This window comes from Centruroides sculpturatus, unplaced genomic scaffold (assembly GCF_000671375.1).
Source record: "Centruroides sculpturatus isolate CEXI.00-Female unplaced genomic scaffold, Cexi_2.0 scaffold95, whole genome shotgun sequence".
Classification (NCBI taxonomy): domain Eukaryota; kingdom Metazoa; phylum Arthropoda; class Arachnida; order Scorpiones; family Buthidae; genus Centruroides; species Centruroides sculpturatus.
In genome coordinates, this window is record NW_019384621.1 from 820,005 (window position 1) to 832,421 (window position 12,417).

The 12,417-nt window shown below is 33.0% G+C and overlaps 1 protein-coding gene across 1 annotated transcript; it reads left to right on the forward strand.

Annotated features, from left to right (window-relative positions):
- Nucleotides 1-9,490: 9,490 nt before the first annotated feature.
- On the forward strand, nt 9,491-10,330 carry LOC111625488. The gene has a single exon (XM_023368639.1). It carries the CDS (start codon nt 9,491-9,493, stop codon nt 10,328-10,330), a length of 840 nt encoding a protein of 279 aa, XP_023224407.1.
- Nucleotides 10,331-12,417: the final 2,087 nt, after the last annotated feature.

Below are 12,417 nucleotides of genomic sequence, written 5' to 3' on the forward strand. Positions count from 1 at the left end.
GGAAAGTTAGTTCTGCTTGACAAAATTTTCTCTCTTCTCATCACGTTTACTGAATATAATGATTTTTCTTGCTTGATCAATGCTTAAATGTATGATTTTATTATATTTATATTGATGAGTTTTTACTTCTGGATATATTAATATAAGTTTACTATTTTTTGATGATTTATAAATATTACTACCTACATTTTACGTATATATGCATACGTCTTGTTTTACTGTGGAAAAAATACGGGAATTTTTGAAACCTACCGGGAAGACTGCTTGATCGACGATGAAAATAAGGCGATATTAATTCAAAAATTTACACGATCATAGATAGAGTACCATATAATTTTATCCGTAATATGTGATCCATCATAAGCATGGCTGCTAGGTTGATTCGGTTGCGAACGAAATTTATTATTAATGCTTATTTCCGACATTGAATCATACTAAAATCAATAAATAATTATCGCGTGAAAATAACGAAATTTTAGTATAAATTTTTATATTTTATTGTTTTCTATTAGAGTAGATGCATTCAGTTTTTTAATGATATAAATATACCAGAACAATCAAATTTATGTCAAAACATTTTTCAATTCAAAAATAGTATTTTGGCATGGGTTTTTATCGTAAAAAAGATATCTTTTCCTTTATGCAATACGTATGTTCGGAAAAGCCTGTATACATTAAATTTCCAATGTTGTTTTTTTTTTTTAAAGAATAATTTATTACTTCCTCTCTAATAGATCGCCGGATATAATATGAAATTTTGTGAAATGACAACTCATTTTGTCTTGGTTTTAGAAACATTTTATTGATATTTTTTTTATGCGTACATTATTTTTTTTAAATAAGAATTTCTATTCAATAATTCAATTATTGGTTAGAAATTCTTTTAAGATAAATATAGCTATATATATGTATTATTTTTAGAAATTAGAATAATGTTAATATTACATTTGTTATTAAGACATTACTTATTTTTCCTTATTACTTATTTGATTAAAAAAGGATCTAAATTTTCCATTTTATATTCCGCTAATGTATGTAAATCGCAAATATAAAAGATTTGAAATTATTATCTAAAACTGAAATTGGTATATAAAATTACGAAATTGTCCAAACATTATAATCGGCATTTACGATTTATTGCTTTTATTTAACGAACTGTACAAACTTTATAAAGTATTGAAGAACTTTTATTTATACATTTAGAATCATTACTGTTGATCTTACTAATTTTAAAATACTTTTTATAATTTTAAACGGGAATTTTTATTTTTCTTTTGTTGAAACTTTAAAGTTTCGATGCCAAACTTTTCGGAAATTATTTTATTTAAGATTAATTTCAAAAAACAGTAATTTGCATGTTTTTCTATAATTTAGTCTCTAGAATGAATCATGAAACAATTTAGTAAACGGAAATTAATTTATATGTATAATGTAAATACAGTAATATATAAATTCTAAAATATACAAATTTTCTAATTATATAAGCAATAGAAAAATTATTTGGCAGATACCATTCTGCATGTACAAAAATTTTATTCATGGAGTACGTTATCTTTTTTATAAGCATATAATGTAGTGATGAGCCTAAAATATCCCATGATGATAAAATGGTTACAATAAATAACGTTCAGAATTAGATAAAAATAATCTCTCTGTACAGAATGATTACTTAATCATTGAAATCTTATCACTTCACAGTGAGTCCGAGATATATTGAAATTGGCAGAAAGAATTGTAAAGAATGAGAAAATCACAATAATTCGATTCCAGAGGAGTGGAAAAAGTCATATTTTTAGAAAAAATACTCAATTTTAAACGAAAATATAGATTGCTTATAAGAAAAAGTGAGAGTGATCATTTGTAAATATACATCTTACCACATCAAGCATCAGATCATATCTAGAAAGTTATTTTCGAAATTGTTTTGTTACAGTTAAGTTAGGACTCTGCTGATATCAAAAGGACAAGAAATTATAGTAAAATAGAAATAAAATATAAAAACTGTGTTGAAAGCACAGTGTTCTTAGAGATTGCAATTTTAATGAAAACTATTTCATGTAATTTTACTTTTCCTGTTCTGTTATACATAACAGAGGGAAAGTACGGCTTTCGGTGAAAAAATGGTTTCCCAAGACTTTTACATGGACACCTTGAAACGTTGAGAAATGCAAAAACTTCGGGAGGGGGTTTGGTATGTATGATGTTAGTGTGTTTAGTGGGGTACGCTTTTGTTCACCATCTTTGAAGCCTAATAACTCCTGTACTTTTTATCGAAAATTTTTGAAATTTTGCAGGGAGACTTATGTACTAGGAGGATTGATGGTATTAAATTTTGGTGGTTAAAGGTCGACGGGGTGGAGAGATAAAGGGGAACGTGTATCATATCTCGAATAGGGTTTAGACTTAATGACAGTTTTACTCGTTATTAGCATTTACACAATTTTTTGCAAAACCCCATTCTGCCCTCAAAATTAAGCTTTTTGCCATTTTATAATAATTAAAAATATAAAAAGTTTTTAAAATAAAATATCATAACAGATGGCGCCACACATGCCGTTTTAAATGTTGCTGAGAAAATTAAACAACTCGTTGCTGGATTTTTATTTTTAGTAATCGAGAATTTCCAGATCATCTGGATCCTAAAGTCCAGATGACCTGGAAATTCTCCAGACATTAGTACAGTACTACGAAAAATATATAACTGATAGATCGTCATGGTGATTAGGTTTCATTTTGTCACTCTGGGAAAACTGGGTCGTATTTAGGCTTTGGCTGCTTTTTTTTTTAATGGTTGTCATAGAGATATCAGCTAAGGTTACTTCCAATGAGCTTCTCCGATATATGGAAATCAATATTTTATGGCTGTCCCATGGGTTCCGCGGTATGAGTGAATCCCTGCGTTTCGACAATATCCTCACACGGTGGATTTCCGATGGGTGAAAATGCCTTTTATATCGATTCCTAATCGACAAAAATGCCAGAATGTATTCGATTGGGCAAGAAGTTCGTATGGAAGTTTATATATTTAAGACTACACAAACTTTTTAGCCGATCCAATATTTAAAATTCGCAATGTAAGATAATATAGCTTAATATTAAAATACTAAAACTTCAAAACTGAAATTCAGTTGTGGGCCATAATTAAAATTAGACTTGAAGATGAAAGATAGGATTATTCATTTAATGATGACATGATTTATATATACTGTATATATATATACACACACACACACACATATGCACATTTATGTACAGTACTGTATATGGGCAATCTGTACATATTGGGAGCAACGAGCCAATGATAAAAAGAAAAAATTTCTCATTGGCGAGTTTTGCGTGGATATAAAAATTAAGGTGTAACTGTTGTGTGCAGTACTTGTTTCTACATTTAATTTTTGTAGTATAGTATAAATAAAAATACGTTGGGAGGACTGCACAAAAATATTGGGGAATATATCCCTTTTGTCTTATATGGATCAACGCCCATGCTTATATACGTATGTAATTTGATTTCATTTATACTTGTACTGTACATATCTTAATTAAGCATAAGCCTTGTACATATAACATGGTACAAAAATTATAAACGAGTAATATTATATTACCATTATAAAAGGAGAAAAGATGCGCAATTCGATTCTCTCTTTTTAAGTTAAAATTCACAATGGTGTAACTAGAAACTTCAAATGGTGGAATTTTTCCCAATTTTTAAAATAAAATATACAGTCTAATATAAATACTATTTTTATAATGCTTAAATTATAGGAGCATTCGCCTGTTGCAACTCCCCTGATCCGCCACTGAACTCACAGGTCTTTGTATTATCAATTACAGATAAATCTGACTCATAATAGAAACGAAATTCTAGTTTGAATTTGCTCCAGACAAAATTCGAACCAGATGTCAGCGTGTCATGAGAGTTCTTACAGTGAGATCATTCTTGAAAAGAAAATTGCAAACTTATCAATAGTTTCTTTCTGAAAGGAGTGAAAAAGAAGATATGGCTAAAGCAGTGCTGGTTTTTCTTATACTGTCGTTCATTTGGGATTTGTGAACTTTCAGTACAGTTTTGATACATTTAAAAGAATAACGCCACATTTTCAAAGTCATGAGTTAGGCTATATAAAATGAGTTTTCTTCTAATCCTGAGTTAATTATTGTTTTGAAATATAAAATAGTATTATAGGGGATGCTTAAATATAACTAGTTTAAATTAATATTGATTACACAAAGAATTCAATACACAATTATTTGACTAAAAAATGTGTTTTGAAAAGTTTGAGCACGAGTTTACGAATTTTGATATAATATATGAATCTAAAATAAATATAAAACAGATGTATGTTTTTATTTTTATACATTCGCTCAACATTGTATCCATATAGTTAGATATGTTTTGTAATTATGATAATATTGAAAAAAACGATTTTTCCACGACGTTTGATCTATACCAAAATAGTTTCTATAATAACACTTAGATATGAAAGTAATATTAGGAATATAAATTGATATTTTTTTCCTAAAATCTTACTTTATTGCATTGAATTCAAGTGTATTATGAAAAAATGAGATATAAAATACATCGTATCTTTGTTATAAATTATACTTGTATTGTATGATTACACAATATACATAGGTTTTCTTTATTTTCCTCAAGTATTTGTAATAATAAAATAAAATACAAGCTAGATGCCTTGTTATTAGTCTACTTTTTTCTGTTGCAGTAAAGCATTAAAGGAGGTCAAACAGTCTTTATTGCGAACTGAATGGATTGTCAATGGATTTAGACATGGGTGTAGAACAACAGTCTCCAAAATAATAATAAAAATGAAGAAAGCTAAATCGGGTTTAATTCTTTCTGTATATCACTGTGTGCAAATTCTTTTAGGCGTTCTCCTATAGAGATACTTCAATATTCTCTCTTTCTCTGCACGCACGAATAAAAAAATGTTACAATGTTTGGATTATAATAAAAGAAACAATATTTTTTTTGACAAATAAATAATAAAATTTGAACAACGAATACTTATAGACCTGTTAAAAGTATTTGTTTTTGTACGTAAATATGTGTTTTTATTGAAAATGGGAACGATTCTTCATCCCCCATGAGTTTTCTCGTACGACCTCTTTGAGACGTTCGTTACTGCTGCGAACATCACTGAAACCTTCGATCAACTAAGAAGATTTTACTACAAAATTAAGTAATCAAATTTAACAGAAATGATATTTTTGGGAATTTAAATATATAGATTGCTTAACGATTTTTGCTCCCCTATGAGCCTTCTCATGCCTCCACTTTGAATATCCTTAATTATTTATCGTAATAATTAGATAAGATGTCATACGTAAATTATAAAATTGTATATTTTAGATGATTATTATTATTATTATTATTAGATTATGTTTGTAGCCAATCACCCAATTATTACACAAACAGATAGGCTATAGTTTACCTATCTATTTATATTTAGAAATTTATGAAGTTTGTTTAAAATAGAACGTGACAACATGCTTTAACAACAACGTTTTAATATAGAATAAAGAGAGAAAAATTTGAAAACTGAATTTCATATTTTAGTATTCTCAATATTTTATTTTGAAAATTTGTTTTTGTTTATGACCCAACAATTATCAAGGTGGCTCTACAAATTAATGATAAAAAGAACAAGCACTAACAACAGGGAAAGAATATCAACTCATTATTAGAACTGAACACTCCTGGATGTTCTAATGGCAATCAGTTGACAGTTGTAGAGAAGAGGAGGGTATTATGGAATACCATTTACATTTCTAAAAATAACTTTACTGGTTTTTGAAAATCCCAAAATCATCATGAGTACATACTATAACTAATAGTAATGAACTGTCACTTGTAAAAATAAATACTATTTATTTTGTTGTTATAAAAAAAATTATTTAAAAAAAGTCATAAATGGAGGGTAATATGGAATAGGTGGTTTAAACCATTGAAAAACTAATTAGACTTCATAAAACATAGTTATTTTTAACTATAAAAAAAATTATTTAAAAAAAGTCACAAATGGAAGGTAATATGGAATAGGTGGTTTAAACCATTGAAAAACTAATTAGACTTCATAAAACATAGTTATTTTTAACTATAAAAAAAATTATTTAAAAAAAGTCATAAATGGAGGGTAATATGGAATAGGTGGTTTAAACCATTGAAAAACTAATTAGACTTCATAAAAAATGTTTTTATAGTTAAAAATAACTCATATTTTTAAGGTTACGTGCACGCCATTCCTGCTTTGAGTCTATTTACAAAAGTCACAGATATAATTATCTTTCTCTGCTCCGGTACAATCAAGGTGAGCCCACAGAGAACAGCTGAAGCATTGAATCCAAATTTTCCCTCGATCATCTTTGGAGAATTTTCCGTTACAGAAGATACATTCAGTGTCTTTGTTTTCTGGTTCTTTAGTTGATGGCATGAAGTCCATTACAGATGATACATCAGAATGGAACAATTCATCACTGCAAACACTGGAGTCATCTCTAGTAGGTTTAGGTCTAGAAGGTCGGTCTAAGTTTAATTTCTTAACAGGTGGTCTTTGAATGTTCGGTTTTTTTTTTGTTGTTTTGAAGCTTCTGGTTCTTTCTTTTTGTCCTTTTCTCTCAGTTTATCCATTTATCCTAGTATTCCATAATACCCAACACATCATCTTGGAAAATGAACCTTTAAACTGATGGACAAAATATTGTCAGCTAAAAAACGACTACAGTATAACAAATTACAATTCTTTTAGTGTACATTATGCTTAACATCAATGTTTGAGTCACATGTGTACTAGTAGGTTAAAATGTTTGAAAACTTGCCTGCAAAAATTCTTGAAAATCACAAAACACACTTTGTTCTGTAGCGAGTGGTATGATGACAACAAGCGGTTAACTCTCAATGCATTGTGGGAGTCTTTTTTGAGTAGTTCATGGTATTCCCACGTAATAGCAGCAACAAACAGAACTGAAACCTTGGTATTCCATATTACCCGACTATTCCATAATACCCTCCTCTCCTCTATAATTCAGTTTATGAAGGGAGAAAATAAACATATTTTATTAAACTAACTTGTAAGAAGAAATTTTGATTAAAGAACACTGATAATGAAACTAAAAAAATTTAAATTTAATCATACATAAAATTTAATGATATTGGTAAGATGGCTTGATGTCTTACTTGTTAGTGAGTAAAAATACAGTTTGAGGAAACAAATCAAGTTGAGTCCAAGGCCAGCTGACTTGGAAATTATTGAGTAGATTGATTCAGATATGTCATGCTCCATCTGGCTGTTCTGGGCCTGGCAAACCCATGATAGATTTAAGAAAAGATCTTTTAGTGTTGGAAGAAAATTTAAAATGTAAAAACAACAAGAACAACAAATTAAATGATTGCCAGATTGCTGACACAGTAAAGATATGGATCTGTTATTCTGTTGTTCCGTGGTGCCCACAGATTATAGAAAAGGGGTTATAAAAAAGGGAATTATACATTATGCAAGAAGCTTCAAACTAAGGAAGGTCAATAAAGTAGATTGTAAATATTAGAAGTTTAAAGAAAAAGACTGCATCTTAAAGGATTTTCATTGTTGATTGAGTTTCAAACTATGATTCAACGTCAAATCAACATCCCACATGGTGACACTGGTTGCAATTGGAGCTAACTTGGCCTTGAAAAGAAGGAACATTTCTTGTTTTCAAGGCCAAGTGTTGGTGAGCATATGATGAAGTTGCATGAGACAAGGACAAATATCATTCATTAACTTTTTTTATTTGCAGAATAAGCTAGAAATCATGGATTTTCTGTTTGTTAATAATGGAATTTGCAACTCAGATGGAAAAGGGCACATAACCCGATGTACAGATGTCCCTGCTGTTGCTCTATGGATTTGGATTCCAGTCTGGGTCAAGAACCTACAAGAATTTTTTATGAGTGGTTTATTCCATTTATCTTAGGCTCCATTCCACATCATCTTCTGTCTCACTATAGGCCTAGCTGAACTCGTTATGAGAATAATAATTAAAAAGGCTTCTTAGCTTCACAGGGAGGGAAGAGTGGAGGAAAATGTTAGTAATATTGGTATCTTAGAAACAAAAAGGCATATGCCATAAAAACTAAATTTTTCAGGATAAGCAAAAACTGATTTTAATTTGTTTTTGGTGTATCCATAGTTCAAAAAGTTTGAGCTTCTATATGTCTTAGCCCAGTATTATCCTATATGATGTAGTGTCACCAATGTTTAAATTATATGACTGTGGACTAACCCTTTAGCATCTTTTTAAAGATTAAATGAATGGACAAGTGCCTACATGGAATTTCCCACAATTTATTCACTTTTAATACAATTTATATTTATATATAAATGACAAATTTAATAAAATATTTTTTTTAAGTGTGATGTCTTTTAAATGAATGGAATTAATTAAAAACATATCTGTGTTTTTTCATCTTATGGAGAATCAATAGTCTCAAATAATGTAATTCATTGTCTGCCCTATGCTACAATTTTTAAAATCTTATGACGTACTTAAACTTAGTGATCATGTAAGTTGCACATTGTGTAATGGAAACTCAGTTGCACACAAGAGTATATATAAGAATTGCTAAACATGAGAGTAATAAGTTGTAGTGTTTGTTCACTAAGTATTTGTATTTTATCATTAGTTATATATAAATATATATTTTTCGTTCTTGTCGCAAGTTATTAATTGTAAAATTTCCGTTAGGTTCGTACCACCTCTTGTGATGTGGTGGTGCGAGCCCGTGATTGGCCCCTGCCATGACGTAGGTTCCCTCGTCAGGTACGTGGCGCGGAGGTATAAAATAAAATGTGCCACGTGCAGAAAACCCCCCGTTCTTCCTGGTTCTGTGGTGCAGGAGTGTTCGTGTCGAGTTGGTAAAGAAGGAGAAGGAACAAAGGAAGTTGGAGAACAAGGGAAGAGTGTGCCACGTGGAAGAGAACTTTATGTGCGAAAACGTAGAGACTTTTCATCGAGCATCAAGATCAGCCTTTTCGTAAGGATAGTCAACTTATTGTTCTTTTCTTTATATTTTTAAAACCTAATTGTCGTGTCGGGAATATTTGTGATTTTTTTTTTAAGTCCTATTGTCGCGTCGGGGATTATCTATCGAATTATTCATTAATACTCTTGTATCCGGACAAGAGGGGTGACAAGAATCCCAATGCTAACCGAAATTCGTGATTGAACCTCAGACATGTATTCTAGAGAAATTAAAATTGTTCAGTGTCCCGTTGATTCGTGTTGTCCTTTCTGTTCTCAAGCTCACACTAACGTACTTCGGTACGCTAGGGATCTACATATGGCGTCCGCGACAGGATCATTTTTGTAAGGACACGCTCTGTTACTGAGGTTCATAGCACGCGTGTACAGTTCGTGATAGTTATTTGCCAGTGAAGTTTTTTTTTTTGTTTTGTTAGTGTAATTGTGTAATTATAATTAGTATTTAATTGTAATGGAAGAACAAGTCTCGAGCGAATCTAATATGGCCGCCACGACAGAGTCCGGGAGCGTACCCATTATCACCGGCTTTATGGGGATGATCCCCTATTTCGCCAATGCATCTACGGACACCCTTGAGATTCATAGATTTTTTATGACTTTAGAGAATGTGGCCGAACTGGCGAAATGGGAGGAATCTGTAAAAATCTCTGTACTACAAGCTCGCTTAAAGGGTGAGCCATTGTCAATCTTTTTTGACTTGAAGGAACAGGGAGTGAATGACTATTCCCGCTTTAAGGGAGCCCTCATAAAATGTTTCAATCGAAAAGAAAGGGCTCAGAATTACCTTAGCCTATTAGTAAACGTAGCTCAAAAGCGGGAAGAATTGGTATGTAATTATGCTATCCGTGTGAATTCCCTGTTTTCGAAGGCTGCAATCCGCAACGCTAAATTGGGTTCACTTCAAGATGAATTGGTTAAGGATAGTTTTATAAAAGGGCTAGTGCCCGAACTAAGGAAATCTGTTATGCAGAGGCACCCACAAACCTTAGAGGAAGCAATTGAGTTAGCCGAGGCTGAGGAAGAGGTAGAGCTCGTTTGTAGAAAGCGAAGCCTTGTCAGTGAAGTGAGTGTAACAGTAAACCAGGAACCCAGCCAGGTCGAACAGAAATCTAAAATAGACAAATTGGAACTGAAGGTAGACCAACTAAGTGAGTCATTCAAGTCGATGTACGAGCTAGTTAAGGAGAACCAGAGTCAGAGAATTGACCGGGTGGAGAGGAGAAGATGTTTCACTTGCGGAAATGTAGGTCACCTGGCAAAATTTTGCACAAGGCAAAGACCTTTAAACTAAAAAACGGCTGCTTGGAAGGTCAGGCAAGGGGCCGTAGCGTGATTATGACTCTGACCAACGATGTGAGCCTCACGGAACGGGGACTCCCCGTTGTGACAATAAGCATATTAGGACGGGAAGTGAAAGGGCTTCTTGACAGTGGTGCCGAAAGGTCTGTTGCAAGCGAGGAGTTGGTGGATTGGGTAAAGGCTAAGAATGAGTATTCCGTAATTGAGAGGGAAGCGCTCATAAGCGGTATATCAGGGACAGTCATCTGTAGTAAGGAGTCAATGTTAATTTCAATAAATGATGATATGCAAGAATTAGAAATTCCCAGAATGGAATTTCCTGCGAGAACAACCCATGAGTTAATTATAGGGATGGACATTATTGCCAGATACCCAACCTTGTTGACAAAAATACAAGTTGGAATAGGTGCTAGACAATTTGATACTAATCACAACTTTAAAATAAGCATAACAAGGGAGACTGATGATGGTGAACATATATGGGACTTAGACCATCTCGAGGAGAGTGTTAAGGAAAACGTTTTAAGTGTGCTGAAGAAATACCCCACTGTTGTTGCTAGGTCTATAAGGGATGTCTCGGGCTCACGTAATTACGTTCACAGCGTAGAACTAAACTCTGACCAACCTATTAATACCAGACAATATCGTATTCCATATAGTTATTTGCCGGCGCTTAAGCGTAAGGTTGGTGAACTTATTGAAGCTGGGATTTGTGAGGAAAGCGTGTCACCCTGGAACTCCCCTATCCATGTGGTACCTAAGGACTCTGGTGAGATCCGGCTAACCTTGGACTTACGCAAAGTCAACGAAATAACGGAGCCACAAATTTTCCCCATGGCAAGAATTGACGATATTTTGGCTCAACTTGAAGGAAATCGCTACTTCTCTGTCCTTGATTTAAAGTCTGGCTATTTCCAAGTCCCTCTTGATCCAAGAGTCAGACATATTTTTGCTTTTTCGACGCCATGGGGGAAATATCAGTTGTGCAGAATGCCTCAAGGAGGTAGGAACAGTGGTCGTTTTTTTCAGTATATGATGACTAAGGTGCTCGCGAGATTTATTGGGTGTAGTTGCCACGTGTTCCAGGATGACATTGTGTTGTTTTCAAGGAATCTCGATGATCATTTGAAATTACTGGAGGAAGTAATAATCACACTAAGGGATGAAGGTTTACGTTTGAATCCAAAAAAATGCCAGCTCCTAGCTAAGAAGGTTAGATACTTAGGTCATGTTATTGACGCGGAAGGAATTAGGCCCGACCCTGAAAATGTGAGTGCTATAAAAAAGATTAGACCACCTACTAACATCAAGGAAGTACGTAGTTATCTGGGAATGGTAGGATTCTTCCGCACCTTTATCCCGTCGTTTTCCGAAATAGCGTCCCCTCTCACTGAATTAACCAAGAAGGGAAGGAGATTTTGTTGGGATGCACATTGTCAAGAGAGTTGGGATACTTTAAGACATGCCATAGCAAATCCCCCCGTATTGGCCCACCCCGACTTCAATAAGGATTTCTTCCTCCACACTGATGCTTCAGACCAAGCTGCAGCAGCTGTTTTAGAACAAATGATCAATGATAGCCTCGTTCCAATTGGTTTCTACAGTAGGAAATTCAAGGGGGCTGAGTGCAATTACTCAACAATAGAGAAGGAATGCCTAGCGATTTTGTTATCTTTAAGACACTTTAAGCATCTCATTTTGGGGAGAAGAACCATAATCCTGTCTGACCATAAACCCTTGAGTTTTTTGAGAACTATCAATAACGGCAGTCGGCGTCTTACAAGGTGGGTTATGGAACTGGCTGATTATGATATCGAGGTCAGCCACGTAAGGGGAGCTGATAACAAGGTCGCAGACTTCCTTTCACGTAGCATCAAGGAGGTGAACCAATTTGAAATTGATTATAGTACCACAAGGATCCCCATGGAAATAGAAATAACTGAATCACAAGATAGGGATAGCTTGTTCGGGCCCATCAAAAGAGACATTTCTCGTGGGAGTAGTTCAGGAAATAATTTTCAAGGTTATACCTTAGTAAACAACTGTTTATATAAAAACTTCTATTGGAAAGCTAGGAAT

Coding starts and splice junctions, on each gene's coding strand:
- LOC111625488 (XM_023368639.1), top strand. CDS start 9,491: ATGGAAGAACAAGTCTCGAGCGAATCTAATATGGCCGCCACGACAGAG.